Source organism: Microcaecilia unicolor, chromosome 1 (assembly GCF_901765095.1).
Source record: "Microcaecilia unicolor chromosome 1, aMicUni1.1, whole genome shotgun sequence".
Taxonomy (NCBI): Eukaryota; Metazoa; Chordata; class Amphibia; order Gymnophiona; family Siphonopidae; genus Microcaecilia; species Microcaecilia unicolor.
The window spans coordinates 251,598,157-251,623,332 of NC_044031.1; the positions used below are offsets into that span (position 1 = coordinate 251,598,157).

Genomic DNA, 25,176 nt, shown 5'->3' on the forward strand with positions numbered 1-25,176 from the left:
GGGAGGGCCCGAGGGAAAGAAGGCCTGCAGCATGCACCGTTGCTGGGTGGGCCTGAGGCCAAAGTGGGTGGGCCCCGGCCCACCTAGGCCCACCCGTGGCTAAGCCCCTGCCGCGGAGATCAGTTGTATCTTTAATTATATCTTCCTGTGTCTTCTGTATATTTTCCATTTCTTTCTCCTGTTTTTCAACCCCTTCCTTTAAGCGCTTAAATTCAGTCAACAATTTCTAACTTTTTCTTTTGAGAAACAATTCATTGTTCTAATTTTTGAATTTGAGGAAACAGCTCCTTTCTCAGATTTACAGTTAGGACCAAAAGAGTGTCCAAGGTCACTTCAGCTGGTTTACTACTCAGAAAAGAAGGAAATTGTGAGGAAGGCACCATCCCAGCTCCATTTTCAACATCTTTTCTCTCACCAACCTATTACTTTCATTTCTAAGTCTCTCTCAACCCTGCAGCTCCCTCCTTTTACCCCATTATCAAGCCCCCTTCCTCCCACAAAGTACACACTCGCACACTCACTCGCTGTCGCTTCCTGTCCAGCTAATTCTCTCTCGGTGTCTGCCCAGTACTTGATCAGTCTTTGAGTCCCCACTCTCAACCCCTGTCCAGTTTTCAGCTCCCTGGTTCTTGCTGTCTCCACCCACAAGTTCCCACTCTTCCCCACTGAATAATCCCTGTTCTCCCACCATCGTCTTCATAGTCCCCTTTCCCAATACTAAAGTCCCACTCTCTCTTGGCCCCCTCCCCTTCCTGGTCACTCACCGACACCTCCTCCCAGCCACTGCCTTCGTGGGTCGCAGAGGCCTAGAAGAACACGAGTTTAGCTTCCCTTCCCCACCCCGTCCCTTACTCACTGACTTCTCGATTTGGCAGCAGATAAAATGAAGCCGCACACGGGGTCATATAGCCCTATGTGTGCTGCTGCCGGTTTCCCTCCTGAATCAGGAAATTACATCATGGGAGGGCGGAGGAGGGAAACCAGCAGAGGCGTGCATACCGCATAGGGCTATGTGACCCTGTATGTGGCTTCATTTTATCTGCAGCCAAGTTGGGGAGGCAGTGGCAGAGCAGAGACGGCTTAACCTATAGCGCATAGTCACAATTTTCTTTCAAAATGTGTTTGGGGGAGCGAACACTCCACCCTTCCTACCTCCTCTGAGAGGTAGGTCCCAACATTTCTTTAAAAAAATGATTAGGCAGTTGGAGGGGGATCTGAAGGTGGGCCATCATTTTATAAAAGAGATTTAGGGAATCTCTGGGGTGGCAGTCTTCATTTCCAAAAGGAACTTGTGAGTGGGTGGGTCCAGAGAGGTTTCTCTTTATTGAACAAGCTTTTACTTTCACTGGCCCTTTTTAAAAGAAATCAGGACCAAGTTGATGCTCATTATTATTGCCTTTTTGAGACAAGGAACGCTGATAAGGTTGCCAACTGGCTGGTATTTGGCTGGTCTGCTGGCTTTCAGAGAGGCTGGCAAACATCAGGATCCTAAAGTCAGCCAATGTAAAGTCCTTTTTTTTTTTTTGCTGACTATTGGTCTCAAGATCAACTTCCTCCCCTGCTCTGCAGATCCTTTCCTACTAAGAAGGGTCCCGTCTGAGGCCCAATCTCAGCTGGATCAGCCACAGTTAGTTGCCAACTTTGACAGAGAAAAACCCCACCCCAAATTCCTTGCCACACCTATTGTTGCACCCTTCTGCCTGTCCCTTTACAACCAACTATCCACACCAGAAGAAAAATTGACACGTATATATGTTCTATGATTATTCACAAACCCTGTCTGATATTATGATAAACTATAATTAAGTAAAGTTTTGATGTCCCCTCAGTAAGGTCAGCAAACAATCCCTCCACTGGAAAACACTATGCACAAGCACCTTACTATACCAAGTACTCAAAGAACAACCTTATGCGTGATAAAGCAGCACTGTAAATATTACACCGGGTCCTGAAACACCAATATACTATCTAGTGAGAGAACAAATGGGAGTGAACTTCTAAGGATCTTAACATCAGGGCCGTAGCAAGCTAAGTGCAGCCAGTTCGGCCGCACAGGGTACAAGGGAATCGGTCCATTGGCATCCCTTTTGCTGATGTAACAAAGTGGGTAGGGCAGGAACGTACCACATCAGTTGGGGACGTGTCAGGGCTTCCAAGAGACTGGGCCGGGCCCGGGACAAGGCCGCCCCCGAGGCCCTGCTCCCGCCACTGCCCCCCCCCCCAAGGTCGCCTCTGCAGTCCCCAATCTCCACCTGCCCACCCCTGGCCCCGTCGACAGCCCCCCTTCATCCGCCACTGGGCCAGGCTCCCTGCATTCAAATCACAGCGCCTCACCTCCGTGTGAAAGCGCAGCAGTGGCAGATCGCCTCCCTTTGGGCCTTCCCTCCCTATGTCCCGCCCACATCAGACGAGGCGATCTGCTGCTGCTGCGCTTTCACACGGAGGTGAGGCGCTGTGATTTCAATGCAGGGGGCCTGGTGGCGGACGGCCGATGGAGCCGAGGGCGGGCGGGTGAGACAAGGGACTGCGGCGCCGGGCTCCCCTTGGAGGCCCGGGCCTGGGGAATTTTGTCCCCCCTGCTCCCCTCTCGGCGGCCCTGGTTCTTGTTTCTTGGATTGATGGGGGCAGGGAGTCTGCAGAGGCAGTTTATACAGCCCCTAGTGGGGAAGTAATGCCTTTGCAGTTCACCAGGTTCTGAAGAGCTTCATGGCTTGAGCAGGGATGCTGGAGTGGCTGAACTAGAGGATAGGGAGGGAGAGGACAGAAATGGTGAAAAAATGGATTGCCATGGAAGAGGTTCTGTGGTTCCATAGGCTCATTTGGAGGTTTCGATTGAACACAAGACATAAAAGAGATTGCTGGGTGAAAGACAACTGATTATTTTTTTCACCCTGATATTTAAACATCACGGTCAGCATGTTTGTCTAAAACTTCGGCCACAGCATTTAATCGATATATTTTCAGTTCCACTATCCAGATTGCAGGCAACACTGAACATACATTTGGGAGTAATTCTCTACAGATTGCCAGAATAATAAGGGCAGTTATACGTGTAACTGCAAATTGGTGCCGATAATTGGTTGTTAGTACCAAATAGCAGTAATTGTCAATTTAGTTACATGTATAATTGTAGGTATTTTATAACCTGCATGCACAATTTTGCTTGCTAAACTCCAAATTCAATAAATGATGCTCAAAACTGCATGCACAAATTTGTGTGCACAATTTAATTGAATAGTGAGCCAGTTAGTGCCAATAATTGGGTGCTAGTAATTATTGACATTCGCAACAATTTGAACTTACACACGCATCTTGCTAGGCAGTATTCTATAAAAAAAAGTATGCATGATTTTTTTTAGCATGCAGTTGAAAAGGGGGCATGGCCATGGAAGGAGCATTGGCAGATCAGGGTGTTCACTATAGATGCACACAGTATTATAGAATCCAGAAGATCTGTCCCTAATTTAGGCAGAAAGATTTACACCTGGCTTCAGTTGGTGTAAATCCTGGTGCCCAAAATTGGACACGAGTCCTGGTGTTAAATGCTTTTCTATAAACATGGAAATACTTTAAAAACAAATAGGAGGAAATATCTTTTTCACTCAAAGAATAGTCTGGAACTCATTGCCGGAGGATGTGGTATCAGCAGTTAGCGTATAGTGGAATTAGAAAAGGTACAGAGAAGGGCGACGAAAATGATAAAGGGGATGGGCCGACTGCCCTATGAGGAAAGGCTGAAGCGGCTGGGGCTCTTCAGCTTGGAGAAAAGATGACTGAGGGGAGATATGATAGAGGTCTATAAAATAATGAGTGGAGTGGAATGGGTAGACATGAATCGCTTGTTTTCTCTTTCCAAAAATACTAGGACTAGGGGGCACACAATGAAGCTACAAAGTAGTAAATTTAAAACAAATCAGAGAAAATTTTTCTTCACTCAAGATGTAATTAAATGCTGGAATTTGTTGCCAGAGAATGTGGTAAAGGTGGTTAGCTTAGCGGGGTTTAAAAAAGGTTTGGCTGGCTTCCTAAAGGAAAAATCCATAGACCATTATTAAAATGGAGTTGGGGAAAATCCACTGCTTATTTCTAGGATAAGCAGCATAAAATGTATTGTACTTCTTTGGGATCTTGTCAGGTACTTGTGACCTGGATTGGCCACTGTTGGAAACAGGATGCTGGGCTTGATGGACCTTTGGTCTGGCCCAGTATGGCAATACTTATGTACTTATGGGTTTAAAAATGGTTTGGACAAGTTCCTGGAGGAAAAGTACATAGTCAATTTTGGGTGGGCCTGAGCCCAAAGTGGGCGGGCACAACATTTACTCTCTTCACCTCCCAACTCAAAATATACTTTAGTTCATGAAGATCTCCAAGCTCTGTTAGCTGAAAACTTCCTCCAAAGACAGCCAGAAATCCCTTTTACCAAGCTTGGCAGGCAGCAGTAGCAACAACTCCTTGAGTCACCAATTCTGACATTAGTTATCAGTGGCTCAAGGATGTTGTCGCCATCTGCCAAGCTTAGTAGAAGGGAATTTTGGCTGCCTTCAGAGGAGATCCTCAGCTGATGTAGCTTTGGGATCCCCACCAGCTACAGCAAGGGTAAGGACTAGTGTTAGACATTCTAGGGCCCAGGACAGAAAATAAAGAAGCCCCCCTTCCAATTTCCTCTTTTTCATTGCGTCCCCTCCAGTCTTCCCACCTACCTTTACAATCACACTGGCACTCTCACCAAATACAGAACAATGGATCACAAATTAGAAATAAAAATATGTAGACAAAAATTGAACTCAGAGCCTCAGTATGTACTGCTACTGTAGAGAAATAAAAATAGAAATGCATTTCCTTTTCTACTGAACATAATAAAATGACATCTGCTATGCACATTTCTGAAGCTAAAATATTTCAGTTAATAAATTCAAAATAAAATGCCTTTTCTATCTTTGTTGTCCAGTCATTTTATTTTTCCATCATGTTGGTTCCAGTTTCTCTTTTCCACTTTCCTGTCTCTCTGTTAATTCTTCTTCAAGCAGCTGCTGTTCGTGTTTCTCCACTCTCATTCCATTCCCTCACTACACTTGCCTCTGACCAGGGCCTGTCCTAGGGTCTCTGGCGCCCCCCAGCAGACTATGAGTTGGCGCCCCCCCCAATCTCCTTTCTCTCTTCTCCCACCCTGCCCCTGACCAGCGATTCTGCTTCGCCCCATCCCCCGCCATACCGCGCCGCCCCCTTGGTACTTTAAATCTTTAATTTACCTCCGTTCCAGCAGCCACGTCATTTGAAAGCCCAGCCCTGTCTCTAGCCTTCCTTCCCTCGTGAGTTCGTTCCCTCAGAGTCCCGCCCTCAAGGAAATGACATCAGAAGGCGGGACTGCGGAACGAACTAACGAAGGGAGGGAAGGCTAGAGACAGGGCAGGGCTTTCAAATGACACGGCTGCTGGAACTGAGGTAAATTAAAGATTTAAAGCACCAAGGGCGGCGCGGTATGGCGGCGCCCTTGAAGGCAGGTGCCCCCTGCGGTGCTTACCCCGCTTACCGGGTTTGACCGGCCCTGCCTCTGACACATTGATCTTTCATTTTAGCTATTTCCTTTTTTCTTTCCTGCTCTCTGTCCATTCAAATTTCATCCTCTAGCCCCTTTCCTTTTTACTTTTCAAATACCTATCAGATTTCCATCTCTTTCTTTCACCCACTAGCTCTCCTATTCCCCATCTCACTCCCCCAGCCTTCCATGTTCAATCTACTTTCCATTATCATATTTCTACCCTCTGTAATCACTATCCTCCTCTCATTCATTTCCTTACCACTCCACTTGGCCTCTCCCACTTGGTTCCACCATCCAATTGTCTCCCTCCTTCCAACCCTTCTAGCCCAGCATCTGCTCCTTCTTTCTCCTCTCCCCCCTCCTAGCATCTTTCTGTCCCTTCTTTCTTTCCTCTTGCCCCTTTCCCCAGGGGCCAGCATTTCTCCCTCTCTTCCCTCCCACCCATAATCCAGCATTTCTCCCTCCCTTCTACCCCTGGATCCAGCATCTTCCTCCTTTTTCCCCCTCTGGTGCAGCATCTCTCCTTCACTCTCATCCACTCTCATGTTCAACATCGTTCCATCTCTTTTTCCTCTTCCCTCTCTCCCGTTGTCCACTATCTCTCTCTCTCTCACCCTTGTATCCCAAGTCTAACATCTCTTTCCCCCTTGCAGCATCTCTCCATCTCTCCCTTCCCTCAACTACCATGTCCAACAATTCTCCCTCATCTCTCTCACCCTTTTTCAGCATCTTTCCCTCCCTTCCCTCTCAGGTCCAACGTTTCTTCTTCTCTTGGCCTTCACCCCTCCTTCCCTCCCCACCCAGCCCTACATTCAACAATTATACTTTTCTCCCCCTCCATGCAGCATCTCTCCCTCTCTCCCTCCATGTCCCAACAATGATCCCTCTCCTCTACCCGTCCATACATCTCTTCCTCCCCTCCACTCCCATGGCCAACAATTTTCCCTCTCTCCTACACCCCTTGTGCAGCATCTCTCTTCTCTCCATCCCCTCCACTCCCATGCCCAACAATTTTCCTTCTCTCCAAACTGGCAGCATGTAAGAAAGAATCACTGCATTGCTGCCAGCTGACCCAGAAGTCTTCCCTCTGCTGTGTTCCTCCCAGGAAATTATTTCATTGTTTGGGGGGGGAGGGGGAGATGCGGCAGAGAGACGGTTTTTGAGTCATCCGGCAGCAGCAATTATTACACGCTGCCATTGACCCTTTGATCAGGCGCAGCGGAAGAGGGAAGGCTTCTGGGTCAGCCAGCAGCAGCGATTCTTACATGCTGGCAACCCTTTGAACGGGAGCTCTGGCCTTGACAAGGGTGCACTCATAGGCGTAGACTGGGGGGGGCGAGGGGGGGCAATGCCCCCCCAAACGACGAGGACGTGGACTGGCGCTAGAATGGAAAAAAAAACCAAAAACAAGCAGGTACGCGCTCGTCTCCGTCCGCTTCGCTGCTTCCCTGCCCTCTCTGTCTGCATCCCGCCCGAAAGGAAATGACATCAGAGGAAGGCGGGACGCAGACAGAGAGGGCAGGGAAGCAGCGAAGCGGACGGAGACGAGCGTGTCTATCTATCCCCTCTCTTCCTACCCTCCGGCGCAGGCAGCACCAATCTTCTCTAAGCCTTTCTTGTTCCTGGCAGCGGTAGCGACGTACACGCTGCCTTCAGCTCTGCCCCGAAGCCTTCTCTTCAAGTTCCTGTTCCCGCATAGGTGGGAACAGGAACTTGAAGAGAAGGCTTCCGGGGCAGACCGAAGGCAGCGTGTATACGTCGCTACCGCTGCCAGGAGCACAGAAAGGTTGAAGAAGACTGCTGCCTGCACCGGAGGGAGGGAGGAAGAGAGGGGGTAAACGGAGTCACGATCCTGGACCTCGCGGGGGGGGGGGGGGGCAGCAGAGGGAAGATGAATGGGACTGGGAGGGTGGAGAGCAGAGGGAAGGAGTAAGAGATGGATGGGACTGGGAGGGTGGGAAGCAGAGTGAAGGAGCAGGAGATGGATGGGACTGGGAGGGTGGGAAGCAGAGGGAAGGAGCAAGAGATGGATGGGACTGGGAGGGGTGGGTGGGGAGCAGAGGGAAGGACCAGGAATTGGATGGGACTGGGAGGGGTGGGAAGCAGAGGGAAGGAGCAAGAGATGGATGGGACTGGGAGGGGTGGGTGGGGAGCAGAGGGAAGGACCAGGAATTGGATTGGACTGGGAAAGGAGGTGAGCAGAGGGAAGGAGCAGGAGATGGATGGGACTGGGAGGGGTGGGAAGCAGAGGGAAGGAGCAAGAGATGGATGGGACTGGGAGGGGTGGGTGGGGAGCAGAGGGAAGGACCAGGAATTGGATTGGACTGGGAAAGGAGGTGAGCAGAGGGAAGGAACAGAAGATGGATGGGACTGCGAGGGGTGGGGAGCAGAGGGATGGACCAGGAGATGGATGGGATTTGGAGAGGTCAGGCACAGCAGAGGGAAGGAGCAAGAGATGGATGGGACGGAGGGATGGTGAGCAGAGGGAAGGAACAGAAGATGGATGGGACTGGGAGGGGTGGGGAGCAGAGGGAAGGAGCAAGAGATGGATGGGACTGGGAGGGGTGGGTGGGGAGCAGAGGGAAGGACCAGGAATTGGATTGGACTGGGAAAGGAGGTGAGCAGAGGGAAGGAGCAGGAGATGGATGGGACTGGGAGGGGTGGGGAGCAGCGGGAAGGAGCAAGAGATGGTTGGGACTGGGAGGGGTGGGGAGCAGAGGGAAGGAGCAAGAGATGGATGGGACTGCGAGGGGTGGGGAGCAGAGGGATGGACCAGGAGATGGATGGGATTGGGAGAGGTCAGGCACAGCAGAGGGAAGGAGCAGAAGATGGATGGGACGGAGGGATGGTGAGCAGAGGGAAGGAACAGAAGATGGATGGGACTGGGAGGGGTGGGGAGCAGAGGGAAGGAGCAAGAGATGGATGGGACTGGGAGGGTGGGGAGCAGAGGGAAGCCTACTGGAAAGAAGACACTGCATAAAACAGAAGACACTGGGATCAAAGCGAATAGAAAAACTACATGATCAGACAACAAAGGTAAATAAAAGTTTATTTTATTCATAATTTATTAATTGAAATGTGTCAGCTTTTTGAAATGTGCATCTGTGATATTTTGCCTGTAAATTTCATTTCCTTCCTCCATATTAGCATATTCATTTGCATATGTATATATGCAAATGATATGCTAATATGCTCCGCCCATTTTTTGCCCCCCCAAATGAAACAGTCAAACTACGCCTATGGGTGCACTGCTGCCAAACTGGGTGGGCCCGTGGCTACGCCTCTGCTATTGAGCTGAACATGGGGGAAGCTATTGCTTGCCCTGGGATTGGTAGCATGGAATGCTGCTACTAATTGGGTTTTTGCCAGGTATTTGTGACCTGGATTTGCCACTGTTGGAATCAGGATACTGGGCTAGATAGACCATTGATCTGACCCTGTATGGCTAAGAACATAAGAATAGCCATATTGGGTCAGACCAATAGTCCATCTAGCCCAGTGTCCAGGTCACAAGTATCTGGCAAAAACCCAATTAGTAGCAGCATTCCATGCTACCAATCCTGGGGCAAGCTGTTGCTATTATGTTCTTATGTTCTTAAACGGGCCCAACTCGGATTGTTGTTTATAGAATAGCAATCAGCGTTCATTTTATTGGCACCCAAATTTGGATGCCATTTACTGACTCTAGTCTTAAGTGTAAAATTGTGCATGTAAGATTATAGAAAGAGGGGGACAGAGCAGTCAGCACTCTATCCGGATAGCGACAATATGTAGCCTGCTGTCCAGAAAAATTTAGGGCAGTGTCCAGAGAGTTATCAGAGAACGGACTGAATATTGCTGACTAGTAACAAAGGCCCATTTCTGGTTCTAATGAAATGGGCGCTAGCAAGGTTTTCCACTGAGTGTGTATGTTTGAGAGAGTGTCTGTGAGAGTGACTGTGAGAGAGAGAGAGAGAGAAAGAGTGAATGTGCAAGTGTGTGTGTGTGACAGAGTGAGGTTGGTTGCGACTGTGTGAGAGAGGGTGTATGTGAGAGTGAGTGTGTATGTGAGACAGTGAGTGTCCTCCCCTCTCCCCCCTCTCATGTCTCAGGACCCCCTCCCCTTTGGTTTGAGGATTCCCTTCCCCCCTCTCTGTTATTTGGGACCCCATTCCCCTCCCCTCTCCATAGTTTACCTTTCAAGTTGTAAGGTGCCCCCTTTCTTTCCTTTCCTCCCTCCCTCCCAGTTTCAGGGTTTGTCTGATTCCCCTTTCTTTTGTAGCGGCAGCAGCTCCTATGCTTGTTTTTGTGTTGAGTGTACCAAAGGGCTTCCTTCCTTAGTGTGGTGTTGCTTGGCTCTCTTCCACTCTTGTGGGTTATACTCCTGAGGCATGTCATAGGTTTGTTTGCTGGCAGCGCTGGAGTCTGACCCAATGCTCTTTCCCTCCCCCCTGTTGTGAGTCGCCAGTGGACCCTGTCCGTGACCCCCGGCCTGAGCCCTCCTCTGCCGGTGCCCTCCCTCTTTTTCCTGTTTTTCCGTTTTTGCGGATGGGTGGGGGGCGGGGCGGGGTTTTGTCTCTGAGGGGTCTCCTTGTGGAGGTCTGTTTCTGTTGTTACACCCTGGATTCGTTTAGGCATTGCTGCTCCCACGACGTCATCACGTTTGACGCGTGGGCGGAGCAGGCATTCATGTTGAAAATAAAACGCACCCTCGTTCAGATGCCCTACTGTTGTCGCTGTGTGTGTGGGGGGGCTGGAGGCCCTGCATAGGTCGCTGTTTCTTGCTGTGCGTTGGGGGGGGAGCATCGGAGGGCGGTGGAACAGGTGATTGGCTGAGTGTCATAGCCCCGCCCTCCACGTCATCACGTTGTGATGCGAGGGCGGGGCAGACACTCATGGGATCTTGCAACTACAAATTTACATTTAGAATGTTGGGGTTGTGAATTATGTGTGGATGGGGCGTGGCTGAGGGCGGGTCTATGAGTGAGAGTGAGAGTGAGTGGTGCTGACAGCCTAGAAGACTACAGGGCTTCAGTGTTTCCCTGCCACACAGTGAGGTTCAGAACGTTGGAGGTGAGAATATATAGATATCTGGATAATTTCTGGGAACACCCACAGGCCACTCTGGTGAAAGGATTTTCAGAAGCACTCTCCATATAGTGCTGCTGAAAATCCATGGATAGTGCTGGCCAGTACAAAAATCCAGATAATTATTCAGATATTTACTTTTTGAAAATTGATCTGTTTGTTTCTTGCCAATATCATTTCTTCAGTTTGATTTTCAGTTTTGTTCAATTTGAAATAACTGTTTCAAAAAGGCCTCTGGGATGGATGAAAACCGTGTTTCATGTTTGTCATGTCGTTTTTTGCTGGGCTGCTGCTATCTGACAGGGATTTTGCCAAGCATTGTAAAAAAAAAAAAAAAAGTGTCTGGGGCTGGACTTACAATGCAGGGGACTGCCAATGGAAAATTGGCAATGGGAGAGGATTACAGCACTGGCTTCATTGCATGAGAGCAAGTATACTGGAGTCTTGGGCCTGCTCTTTGCTTTATTGTTTGGCATTGAGCCTGTGTTTGTAGTAGCCAACACTGTGCAACCACATTATGTAATCTGTAAGAGATGTTTATTGGCAGTGGAAAATTAGATTTCAGGTTGAGTAGGGGAAAGGGTTTGAATGCAGAAGTTAGATCTGATCAAATCTAAGACCACCATCATCATTATCTACACATACATTCAGTCACTTTTTTTTTTCGTTAACATAACTGTTAACATTGCTGTACTTTCAGAAGTACGTCTTTGGTTATTTCTAGTATGGAGAGGCTGTGAATAACTTACATGGAAATGCAGTACAGCACAGTTCACAGTGAAGCAGGAGATGTCTCTAGATCGCACCCCCTGAACATTCCTCGAGAGTAGAGTGGAGACTCAAGTCTCATGGATGTCAAATGCTAAGCTGGGATCGTGAAACATATACAAGGGAAAATTGAACTAATTTTTAGTTTCTTTTAGTTTCTCAAAGATATTAAGCCATTCTTGGCATTTATAAGGATAACATACTAAATTGGCCTGGCTTTTTTTAGATTCTTGTACTTTGAGGCTTAATAGGGCATTTTATTGTTTCATGCTTATGTATGAATGGCTCATGGGATTTTTGAAGTCTTCCTCCTTCAGGAGAGTGAGTCAGCATATGAGGGAGGAGGAGGGACAGGCTTCATCATTTTCCAAAATGTAAATGGGACTTTGGGCTGTAAGCCAGTTAAGACTAAGCTGAGGTTTTTTGAGGAGGACTGCCTTTAGCTGTCTGCTTATATTTATGTGCTCTGGCCTGATGTGCATTCTGAGCCCTGTTTTGAAGTCTTGCTGTCTGTAGAATGACTTTGCTAGAGACTAATCTTCATAGGCAGTCGGTGGCCCAACTGTTTGGGGAGGCTAAAGGGGCGGGGCTAGGGGTGGGGTCAGGGGTGGAGCTTACATCCATAACTGTCTGACAACACACAGAAAAAAAAATAAGTAAAAATAAAATAGTCACAATTATTACCTTTTACTAAATTTAGATATTAGATATGTATCATATGTCAAAGAATAAAGTGGTTGCGCAAAGCATATACTAACCACAATCGCTCAACTGCAAAACACTATGCACAAATTTGTTCAAAAACACACTCAGAACCTTACTGTACCATAAATATTACACTGGCAGACCCTAATACACCAATATACCACCCATACGGAAAATGCAGACCATCAACAACATGAAACAAGGGATCATAATATCACAATTCTCATGTAGAGCCACAAAACACCATTTTAGGGTGGATAGTGTTCACAATGAGCTCCTTTTATTAACAACCATATGTAGATCCTTCAAGAGGTAGTGTGTCATGATTTAGGCTCTACACCCTTTCTGATGTTTTGATGCCACCTCAGTAAGGCCAACACACAATCTCTCCACTGCAAAACACTATACACATATTTGTGCAAAAAGCACACTCATAAACTTACCAAACCATAACAGCACTAATTCCAAGGACAGGACGAGCTACAGCCTTATGCGTGGAAAGGCAGCACTGTAATTACACCGGGCTCTAAAACACCAGTACACAACCTAGTGAAAAAACAAACCAAAACAAAAAGGGCTGCAAATACTACACGCTAGCAGAATACTGCACCTTGAATACACATGAAAAACACATGACAACAGATATGAAGGCAAAATATAAAGGCAAAATACTGAACTGGAAAGTTACCTCAAGAAGTCAGATCAGCATGTAGCAATACTAGAAAAATTGAAACTTACATGCAAAATATCACAGATGCACATTTCCAAAAGCTGACATATTCCAATTAATAAATTCTGAATAAAATACTTTTTTCTACCTTTGTTGTCTGATCATTTAGTTTTTTTTATTCGCTTTGGTCCCAGTGTCTTCTTGTTTTATGCAGTGTCTTCTTTCCATTTGATATTTTTTTCTCTCACCATGTCCACCATCCTCCTGTGTCCTTATGCGTCCTGTCTACCATCTGTAGCCCTGTCCCTATCCTTCCTCGAGTTTCAGTATCTGCCCTCAAAGTGTTCTGAACCAGCCCTTAAATTCAGCAGTTTCCCCTTCATCCATATCCAGCATTTCTCCTCACTCCCCTCCCCTTCATCCATCCATTTGCATCTACTTCCTCTGTCTTCCCTCCCCTCCATCCATGCCCAGCATTTCTCCTCTCTCCCTTCCCCTCCATCCGTGTGCATCTCCTTCCTTTGTCTTTCCTTCCCTCCATCCTTGTCCAACATTTATCCTGTCTTCCATGCCCTCCACTCCATCCATGTCCAGCATTTCTCCTCTCTTCCCTCCCCAGTGATCTCTTCTCTCCCCCTGCCCTCTCCTCTCCAGCGATTTCTTCTCTCCCCTGCCCTCCTCTCCAATTCCAGCGATCTCTTCTCTCCCCCTGCCCTCCCCTCCCCTCCATGTCCAGTGATTCTCCCTGCCCTCCCTCAGCTCCCTGACAGCCCTCCTCTCTGTTCCTTCCGCCCTCCCCCCGCGCGTTTAACCCTTTTAGTTTCAGGCGCAGTGACGGCAGTGGAGGACAACACAGCATCTCACTTCCCACACACAGTGTCTCACCCTCACAGAAACAGGAAATGCATCATTGCAGAAGGCAGGACACTATGTGAGGGAAGGGAGAAGCTGTGTTGTCCTCTTCACTGCCATCGCTGCGCCTGAAAGTAAAAGGGTTAAACACACGCGGGGGGGGGGGGGGGGAGAGGAATGGAGAGGAGGGCTGTCAATCGGGGAACTGAGGGTGGGAAGGAGCGGAGGGACCGTCCGAGAGCTGTCTGGCTGCAGTGCTGCTGTGCCAGGCATCCCTGCATTTGAGGGGGGGGGGCAGCAGCCAGGGGATGGTCAGCCTCCCCAAGCCTCTTATACGGGGCGCCTATGCTAACCTAACTTTTGGAAGGGAACCTGTGAATTACTCTCTTCATTTTGTTCCCCACCAAAGAAGAAGTGAAAATGGAGAAATGGTAGGTGACTGGTCAGAAAAGAGCAGCCTTTGTGAGGACGATGGTATTGCTAACAATGGAATCCTGTTACTTTCTGTATTCTTTTTGTAATGACCACTGCGCCTAATCTTTTATGTTTAAATCTGTTTATTGGTATAACATAGACAACAAGAACCATACAGATCACATCTGCCAATACTTGATCTACCAACCTCTCTCTCAGGTGGTTATCTAATTACTTCAATTATGTAGTTGCACAGTTCATAACCTCAAACTATATAACTGGGTGATAAAAGGATGTCAACATGTAACCTGTATTTAGTATTTCAATCCCCATTCTCTTACCCTCCCTTGCCCTCCTGCCCTCCCTTTTTTCTTTAATAACCCTTTCGGTAGTTGAGAGTGCCCAGACATATATAACGAAAGAAAAAAAAGGGGGGGGGGGAAGAGGGGGGAAGGGCGAACTTAGTGCAATACATATAATAACTTTAATAGGTTTGTCAATTCAACAGTCTGCTACGTGCCTGATGGGATAGGGTCAACCAAAATGGCTCCCATGTATCTATAAATCTACCACCTTTTATACTATCTAAGTCAGAAATTCCAAGTCTGTCCATCCTCAGTTGTTCCAACATATACAGTTTCCAACGTTGTAGGTTAGGAGGGGCGGACTGAAACCATACACACAGTATAGTCTTAATGCCAAATGTCACAGTGTAGCGGAGGAAAGAACAAAAACCTCTAGAGGCAGACATTCCTCCCTCTAATTGGCCAAACAACAACACTGGCCTAATAGTCACTGATTGTTTCCACCATCTTGATATCATTTTCATTAAAGATTCCCAGAAAAATCGGACAAGCTTGCAATGCCAAAACATATGCCCTAATCGTGCTCCCTCCATTCCACATTTAGGGCATTTTCTATCTCTAGAGATCCCAGCTTGACTCGCACGATGTGGAGAAATAAAGAGTCTCATGATAAACGTATATAATGTCTCTTTGTGTTGAATCGAGGTCATTTGCTTATGTATGTAAACAATAGAGTCTTGCAACACAGTATGGGTGATCTCCGTTTCCAAATCCAGGGATCAAACACACGCCAGCTCTTTGTATGGGATGTCTGGAGTATTGTCCTGTAGATATCTGTGGTGATAAGATAGTGGCACTCCCAGTGTTCCTCCCAAAGTGAGTGCTTCTGATAGCACCTCCTGAACATCTTCAGTTAAGTCAGTTCATTGATGTGAGTCTACATAGTGGTTTTTTTTTTCGTGCATGCTCTCGTTTTAATGAGACTGAGCATGCTCGTGCATGCTCAGAGTCATTAAAACAAGCATGCAGTGCACAGCGCGCTGAAAACAGGAGAGGAAGCAAGTGCGAGACCAGCACAGGACAGATAAACGCTTCAGCTGGCAGGGGGTTGGGGACCCTCACCAGCAAAGGCACCTTGTGGCGGAGGAGGGGGGGGGGGGTCGGAAGTGGTGGGGGAGGGGCGGCTGCTGAGGGAAGTGACGTAAAATGTGCCCCCCCACTTTGGGCTCTGGACCCCCCCCTTCCACCAAGGTCTGGCTACACCCCTGATGTAGACTGTGAAAAATTGCAGGAAGACCTTAGGAAATTCAAGAGTGGGTATCCAAATGACAGATGAAATTCAGTGTGGACAAATGCAAAGTGATGCATGCTGGAAAAAATAATCCAAATCATAGTTACCTGATGTTAGGTTCCACCTTAGGAGTCAGCACACAAGAAGATCGAGGTGCCATCGTGGATAATATGCAGAAAGTTTCCACCCACTATGTGTCAGTAGCCAAGAAAGCAAACAGAATGCTAGGAATTATTAGAAAAGGGATAGAAAATAAGACAAAATACTATAATGCCTCTGTGTCGCTGCATGGTGCGACCTTACTTGAGTATTGTTTGCAATGCTGGTTGCTGTATCTCAAAAAAGATATAGCGGAATTAGAAAAGGTTCAAAGAAGAGCAGCCAAAATGATAAAGGAAGGCTAAAGAGGTTAGGGCTCTTCAACTTGGAAAAAACATGGCTGGGGGGGGGGGGCTGTGTTGAGGTCTGTAAACCCTGAGTGGTGTAGAACAGGGCCGCCGAGAGATTGGGCCGGGCCGCCGCCCCCCCCCCCCGAGGTCACCGCCGCCCCCCTCCACCTGCCCCCCTCCATCCACCACCGGGCCAGGCCCCTCTAAATTCAAATCATAGCGGCTCACCTTGACCTCACTCCATGTGAAAGAAGCGCAGCAGCAGCAGTCTGCAGATCGCCTCCCTTCGGGCCTTCCCTCCCTATGTCCCGCCCTTGTGAAAGTTACGTCAGACGAGGGCGGGACACAGGGAGGGAAGGCCTGAAGAGAGGTGATCTGCAGACTGCCGCTGCTGCGCTTCTTTCACACGGAGTGAGGTCGAGGTGAGGTGCTATGATTTGAATTCAGGGGGGCCCGGCCTGGTGGTGGACGGAGGGGGGCGGGTGGAGGGGACTGCGGTGCCAGGCCCCCCTTGGAGGCCCGGGCCCGGGGAATTTTGTCACCCCCCCTCCCTCTCGGCGACCCTGGTGTAGAACGGGTAAATGTGAATCATTTGTTTATTCTTTCAAAAAGTACAAGGACAAAGGGACACTTGCAGTTACATGGTAATACTTTTAAAAAGAACAGGAGGAAATATTTTCAATCAATGACTATTTAAGCTCTGAAACTCATTACCAAAAGGTGGGGTAAAAAACGGTTAGTGTATCTGGGTTTTAAAAAAGCTTGGACAAGTTCCTGGAGGAAAAGTCCATAGTCTGCTATTGAGACAGACATGGGGCATGGAATCTTGCTACTATTTGGGTTTCTGTGAGGTACTTGTGACCTGGATTTGCCACTGTTGGAAACAGGATACTGGGCTAGATAGATCATTGGTCTGACCTAGTATAGCTATTCTTTTGTTCTTATGAGCAGGGCTGGTGTTAGGGGTGGAAAATAGGACAGTTGTCTTGGGCCCCCATATCATAGGGGGTCCCAAACCTGTCTCATGCTAAAGGAGGTATAGGCTGAAGGCCATCTGTTGGGCACCGTCTCCAGTTTCTACTGGGCCTCTGAATGTTTAACATCAGCTCTGCTTAAGACAGGAAAAATTGGGGTAATGGCAGTTAAGGAAGGGGGTGGTAAAGGGAGGTAACTGAGGTCAGAGGGTGGAGGATTGTTTTTTGGGGGAGGGTTTGTTAAATACATTAACTGCCATTTTAATGTATCTCGCTGTTTTCCTACTTGTTAAAAAAACACCTTTATTGAAATACAGTATTGTTCCTATACACAAGCTACATTTAGTGTGTGTTTTTTTCTAACACTGACATGGGATGGCAGGAATGATTCATGTTGCTCCGTATAGAGGCTGACAGAGAACAAAGTAAAGGGGTTGCTGGTATGGTGGGGGGTAGGGGCCATATAGGTTTATACCGTGGAAACGATAAGGGAAATTTTCACTCATTTATCACTCTTTGGGATTGGCCATCCTTAGTGTCTCTGAGATACCTCAAGCAAGCCTCACTCAACCTTTCCCTACAGATACTTTGGAAGTCTTCAGTGGCAGGAGGGGGATGGTTTTTCTCTTGCTGGCAACAGTGTCAAATTCCAAATAGTCTTGTTGAAACTCTGACTTGCTCTGTTTTGAACTTGGCACTGTCTCCCTCCTGTAGTTAGAATCATGTTACATGAAGGACATCAAAAACCAAAGTCTTACATTTTCCGTGAATACGATTTGAAATAACTACAGTATCCCATACTACTATTTTTCAATGCTGATTTTAATGGTGGTGGATACATTGAACATCCTCCTGAGTAGCAGAGACTAAGACAGTAGTATCTGATTTCAAGAAAGCATGGTGGGACAAGCATGTAGGATCTGTAAGAGAGAGGAGGGGAGAGCCTGCAATATGTTTGGGGGAGAGGATGGGCCATTTGGTCTTTATCTGCTGTCATTTTTTCTGTTTCTCTGTTTACTCTTTTTGGAGGGAGCTAAAGTTTTACAATGAAGAAAACAGAAGGCGTGTCTTTAAAAGCTTATTCTTGGTCACTGCTTTGTGTACATTTTTCTCATTTCTTTTGATGGTCTTCGTTATGTTTATGTTTCTTTTATTGTTTTTAATATTTATTGCAAACTGCTCTTTTGTATCTATAAAGGGTGACGTAGCAAATCTTATTAAACTAAACTATTTGAAATCCACCTTAGACTGGTAAGGATAACAAGGTTTTATCATTTGAAGTCTATTGGGTGCACAGTTACAGGACAGGGTTGGTTATGCATGTAACTTAATTGTCTAAGTAGCACTAAATTGGCACTTGATGATAAGTACCAATAATTGGCCTTAACAAGCATTAATTGGCATTACTTTACAGTTATGTGCATAACTTCCATTCTCCAAGGACAAGCAGGCTTATATTTCTCACAAGTGGGTGACGCCGACCCGCGTCACCCGGTCCAGAATTTACCAAACTCTAATGAGAGCTTTGTGGAGTGCGAGACGTGTTCCACTGCGCATGAGCAAGTGCCTTCCTGCCCGCCACAAGAACACAGTCTCCTCAGTTCTTTCTTTACCACGTTGAGGACAGGGCGTGTTTTTTTACCGTCTTCTCACATCACTGGGTCCCAGAGAGGTTTTTTGTGCCATTCTGCTATTTTTCGTTTATTTTTCCTTCCTTAATTGTGTTCCTGTTGTGGAACCCCCGTCCCTTTAAGTTTTAGTGATTTTGCCCAGGTTTAAGTTTCCTTTATTTTCTGTCATCATCTGTCCATGTTTAGACCTTGACTTCGGCTGGAAACTTTCCTTTTCTTTTTTGCCGTGCCATGCCCCTTTTTCAGGCACCATCATTTCATTTAATTTAGCCGAGGAAGTTTTTCCTTCCATGTCCACCAAGGTTCCTAGTGGCTTCAAGCGCTGTACCCTATGCAATTCGACAATCTCTGGGAAAGACACCCATTCTTGGTGTCTACAGTGGCTTGTGCCTAACTATAGCTCCACTAACTGTGTCCTCTGTCTTTGCATGAAGAAGAGGACCCAGGTTTCCAGAGTGGTTCAACGAGAGAGGATTTTTGGAGCCAAGTCCAGTTCCTTGAAGTAGGCATTGGCATTGGGGTCGGCATTGAGGTTGAGCATAGCACCAGCCATAGGCACTGACTCCGTGGGTGCTGTGGGTGCTCGAGCACCCCCAATATTTTATGGACTGGAAGTTCCCTTCCAGCCCAGCCAGAATTTTAAAACTACTACTACCCTCTGAGTTCCAAGGCCACCCCTCCCTCCGAGTTTGAGTTCCAAGGCCCCCCTCTGTCCGAGTTCCAAGGCCCCCCTCCCTCTGTCCGTCTGAATTTTAAAAGCCCTCTTCTTACCTCACGTCAGTGAAAAGCGTGCACTGCAGGCTCGTCGGCGCTTCAGCCTTCCCTTCTGTCTCTCGGCTCTGGTCTGGTCCTGCCCTTGCAGAAACAGGAAATGAGGGCGGGACCAGAGCTCCTGGGACGGGGAGCTCATATAGATGGGCTTCACACTTAAGGAGCTTGGTCCTCCCAGGAAACGAATCTTCAGATCAATCTCCTGGAGCTCCGGGCAATCTGGAACATGCTAAAGGCTTTCAGAGATCGGCTATCTCACCAAATTGTTCACCAATAGGATTTATAACTGAACCATTTGTAGGAACTTTTATTGTTATCAGTATTTACTAGCTTAGATAAATAAACTACTAAATTATTCCAAATACTGGGTGTCAATCTCTGTTGCCAGCATATCAGAGACGTCTATTGAGGTTGGGGCTAGGGGAGTGTGATAATTACTCTTGGACACCTTGTGAGCTACAGTCAGACCCCTATTTGCCTTACACAATAATAAGTCGTCATTTCCACAGAATGTTCCTACCAGTGAACAGAGTGAACTCTTGACCAGGGACAAATATATAATTCCCTTGGCACTGCAAACTTGAGGATCCTTTTACTAAGGTGTACTAACGGAGTTAGTGTGTGCTAAAATTAGTGTGTGTTAAGTGCCATGCAGGCCATAGGTATACAATGGACTGTGTGTTCGTGAGGAGCTGGCTATTCTAAAAGTAGACAGTGAGGCTTATTTTCAAAGCACTTAGCCTCCCAAAGTGCTTTGAAAATATACCAAAGTGATGCGGCCTGATGGAATACATCTGAGGATACTCATGGAACTTGGAGAAGTTCTGGCGGCTCTGCTGTCTGACCTGTTCAATGCTTCCCTATAATCTGGAGTGGTCCCAGAGGACTAGAGAAGGGCGGATGTGGTCCCTCTGCACAAGAACGAAAGCAAGGAGGAGGTTGCGAATTACAGACCGGTTAGTCTGACCTCAATGGTGAGTAAACTAATGGAACCACTTCTAGTGGAGGATTTTGAGGTTTCTTGAATTGAATGGACTGCAAAACCTGATATAGCATGATTTTACTAGAGGTAGATCTTGTCAGATAAATCTGATTGACTTTTTTGACTGGGTGACCAAAGAGTTGCACGGTGGAGGGGCGCTAGATGTGGTGTACTTAGATTTTAGCAAAGCCTTTGACACAATTCCGCACAGGTGACTGATAAGCAAATTGAATGCCTTTGGTATGAGACCTAAAGTGACTGACTGGGTTAAAAACTGGTTAAATGGAAGGAGAGAGAGGGCAATGGTAAATGGAGTTTGCTCTGAGGAAAAGGATGTTACAAGTGGTGTACCGCAGGGGTCAGTCCGTGGGCCGGCTCTTTTTAACATCTTTGTGAGTGATTTTACAGAAGGGCTGTCTGGTAAGGTTTGTCCCTTTGCGGATGATACCAAACTCTCTAATAAGGTGTGGATAGCATGAAGAAAGATCTGGCGAAGCTTGAAGAATGGTCCAAAAATTGGCAACTAAAATTTAATGCTAAGAAAGGCAGGGTCATGCACTTGGGTCACAAAACCTGAGGGAATGGTACAGTATAGGGGGTGAAGAACTCTGTATACGAAAGAAGAGCGGGACTTGAGGGTGATTCTGTCTGATGTCCTTAAGGTGGCCAAACAGGTAGACAAGGCGACGCTCAAAGCCAGAAGGACACTCAGGTGCATAAGGAGAGGGATTACCAACAGGAAAAAAGAGGTGATTGTGTCCTTGTACAAGTCTCTGGTGAGGCCCCATTTAGAATATTGTGTGCAATTCTGGAGATTGCACTTATGGAAGATATAAACAGGATGGAGTCAGTCCAGAGGGCAGCTACAAAAGTGGTCAGCGGTCTGAGTTATAAAACATATAGGGACAGGCTCATGAACCTCAACATGTATACGCTGGAAGAAAGGCGGGAGAGAGGGGATATGATAGAGACGTTTAAATAACTCAGTGGCGTTAATGTACAGGAGGTGAACTTTTTTCAAATGAAGGAAACCTCTGGAATGAGAGGGCATAAGATGAAGGTAAGAGGAAATAGGGTTATGACGAATCTGAGGAAATACTCTTTCACGGAAAGGGTGGTGGATGCGTGGAAAGGCCTCCAGGTGGAGGTCGTGGAGATGAAGACTGTGTTGGAGTTTAAGAAGGTGTGGGACAAACACATAGAAGTTAGTGGTTACTGAGGATGGGCAGACTGGATGAGCCATAAGGCCCTTATCTGCCATCATGTTTCTATGTTTCAACAAGCAAGGGTTGTACAGGATCATGCCCTCTGTGTCAGGAGGCTGTCCGGATGTGGCATGGGGCTTGCCAACGTGGCATATTCCTTCAAGCCACTTATCTAGCAGGCAAAAACAATACCCTGGCCGACAGACTGAGCAGGATAATGAAACCACGAGTGGTCTCTCAATATGGGCATAGCCCACAAGATCTTCCGAGTGTGGGGCTCCCCCTCGGTGGATCTGTTTGCCACTCAGATCAACCACAAGGTCCCTCGGTTCTGTTCCAGGCTTCAGGCCCATGACAGACTAGCGTCAGATGGCTTTCTCCTCAATTGGGGGACAGGTCTTCTGTATGCGTATCCTCCCATATCTCTAGTGGGAAAGACTTTGTTGAAACTCAAGCAAGACCATGGAACATGATTCTGATTGCACCGTATTGGCCGAAGCAGATATGGTTCTCTCTATTTCTGGAGTTATCCTCCGATGAACCATGGAGATTGGAGTAGTTTCTGATCCTCATCATGCAGAATGAGGGATCCTTTCTTCATCCCAACCTCCAGTCTCTGGCTCTCACAGCTTGGATGTTGAGAGCCTAGAATTCGCTTCCTTGGGTCTTTCGGAGGGTGTCTCCCAGGTCTTGCTGGCTTCCAGGAAAGATTCCACTGTGAGGTGCTATTATTTTAAATGGAGGAGGTTTGCCATCTGGTGTAAGAGCAAGGCCCTAGATCCCCTTGCTTGCCCTACACGGACTCTACTTGAATACATTCTACATTTATCAAAGATTGGTCTCAAGACCAACTCCGTAAGTGTTCACCTTTCAATTAGTGCTTATTATCAACGTGTAGAAGGTAAGGCCATTTCTGGACAGCCTCTAGTTGTTCGCTTCGTGAGAGGTTTGTTTTTTTCAAAGCCCCCTGTCAAACCTCCACCAGTGTCATGGGATCTCAACATCATTCTACCTAGCTGATGAAAGCTCCTTTCGAGTCACTGAATTCTTGCCATCTGAAGTACTTGACCTGGAAGTTCATTTTCTTTGTGGCTGTTACTTCAGATCGTAGAGTCGGTGAGCTTCAGGCCTTAGTAGTGGATGCACTTTATACTAAGTTTCATCACAACAGAGTAGTCCTCTGCACTCACCCTACGTTCCTGCCAAAAGTGGTATCGGAGTTCCATGTGAACCAGTCGATTGTCTTGCCATCATTATTTCCCTGACTTCAAGCCCATCCTGGTGAAAGCAGCTTGCACACCTTGTACTGCAAGAGAGCATTGGCCTACTACATGGTGCAGACAAGGCCTCGCAGACAGTCCGCCCAGCTTTTTGTTTCTTTTGATCCCAACAGGATGAGGGTCGCCATTGGGAAACACACCATTGGCTGGCAGATTGCATTTCCTTCACGTATGCTCAGGCTGGGCTTTCTAGTCTAGTAAAAGCAGAGTTTTTGTTCTCTACTTTTACTAGACTAGAAGGCACACATTACTTATCTATAAAGGTCTTTGTCAAGACCTGATCTATCTGGAAGTGCTTCATATCTGAAATCCTGAAGTAAATTTTACAAAAAGTAAGACTCCTGAGGCAGGCCTTGTGGCCGAAACACAGCGTTGTGTCGAGTCTTTCATCAATAAATGTTTTCAGCTCAAGATTGTCTCTCTTGCTTCCAGAACCTGTGGTCCATCACCCACTATTTCCTGTTGTTTAAAACAGCATTAGGCAGCAAAATTGCATATATGCATATAAGTTTTAAAATACTTATTCCGCATGATCTATACAATTCCAAGTGGATAAAATACACACAATAATAATCAAACAACTTATATAACAATACAACATACATACTGTCATTACTGAAATACTTATTTTCTCCTGATTCTTATAACACAAGACTCACTATGCAGAAAATCAATTTCAGACTCAACCATATGCCCGAATGAATAGATCTGTTGCTAGAATTCTTAACATTCATGTACACATGCAACAAGTGGGTACATGTTAGTGCTTAGTTTATAGAATTGCCCTTATGGAAGATGGGCAATGTTCAAATAAGCCACTTGTAGGTAAATGGCTTTAGAAACCATCCTCACTGGAGGTAATTTCCTAACAGGGTGCTTATGTGACATGAATATGCTACTGCTGGAGAGCTTGGCTACTTGATATGTTCCAATATGCTAGAGATGGGGTATAAGTTCTCCTAGCATGCACAAAGTCCATATGTGTATGCAAAATAACTTTTAATTGAAAAGGTATGTTTGCCTTTCTGAGGTTGTAGAGAGCTGCATTTTACAGCTATAGACTTTCAGGTAGCATGTGATGATTTAAAGGCATAAAACATTGTGGTAATAAATTGCGCAACCCCTTTTTTTGTGTGCTTGTGATTCTTGTCACCACAAAAGTAAATGAAAACACAGCTCGGTGCTGGAAGAGTTGTTGTGGTAGAAACTTGCTTACAGAACTACCAGGTCTTGAATTTCCGTGGTTCCCCAGAAATCCTGCAGGGTTGTTTCCTTGGCTCTCCTGCAACTGAGATGTGTGGAATGAAATGAGCAAGAGTGACTGACAGTGGCTTTCAGACTACAACAATTTCTGATTTGTAAAATTTGATTCTCTCTCTTTTAGAATATAAGAAGAAGTATGGGGAGGAGCATGGCTCATGCCAGGCTGGAATAGCAGGCTTCTTTACTGAGGTTAGTAGCGAGCACTGGCTGCTTCTTCATTATCACCAATGATTTATTTTTTTCATTTCTACTCTGCCCTTGTTATGATCAATATTCATATGCACTCAAGCCACTCTTTAACTACATTAATGAATTCCTTTCAACATACCTTTCACAACAAAATGACTATACTTTTTAATCAGGCTCTCCTCCGTGTGAGTTCCATTTAACCAAACAAATGTGATAACTAGCACTAGTCACAGAAGTGCAGTTTACCTGTACCCATGGAAGTTTTGTTTGCATTTGCTGGGTCCTCCTCCTCTCTAGGAGCAGACATCTTAACTGATAAGTTTTTTTAAAAAATCTCTTCAAGTTCTATTTCATAGGTTTCCCATGCTATTAAAGGCTAGCTTTTTGCTGTACTCTGTAGATTTATTATTTATTTTCAGCATTTATATTCCGCTGTTTTACCAATTCATAGTTACATACATTAATTATCAAACATAAAAACAAAATAAAATAAAATAATTATTAAAAACAAAAGTCATAACATCAGCATATCTCTTTCAATAAAAATATTACAATAAAGGTCAAAGCGTTCCATCAACAAACCAAAATCTGATTTTATCTCTTCAGGCAAACAGTAATGTATCATTACTGGTCCATCATTACAGTCATACATGAAGATGATCATACACTGATATTATATGCCTCCTGAAATAGCAAGGTTTTTAGTATAGATTTAAACTCCTTCAGGCCTTGGAAAGATTGAATTTATCAAGGAGAGAATTCCACAATTGTGGACCTTTTATATAAAAGCTAGAATTTCTGTATCCATCCAAAAATACTGAATAAAATGAAGCTACATCAAGAACATTAAACATTAATGAAGAAGCAATAACAGTTTT

At 46.3% G+C, this 25,176-nt stretch overlaps 1 protein-coding gene across 1 annotated transcript in view; it reads left to right on the forward strand.

The window, feature by feature from the left end:
• Positions 1–25,176, forward strand: part of ITGA9 (integrin subunit alpha 9) — a 686,274-nt gene that overhangs the window by 95,213 nt on the left and 565,885 nt on the right. Inside the window, exon 5 of the mRNA XM_030205631.1 lies at positions 24,231–24,298. Coding sequence (XP_030061491.1) covers positions 24,231–24,298 — 68 coding nt within the window. The remainder of the gene's footprint in view (positions 1–24,230; positions 24,299–25,176) is intronic.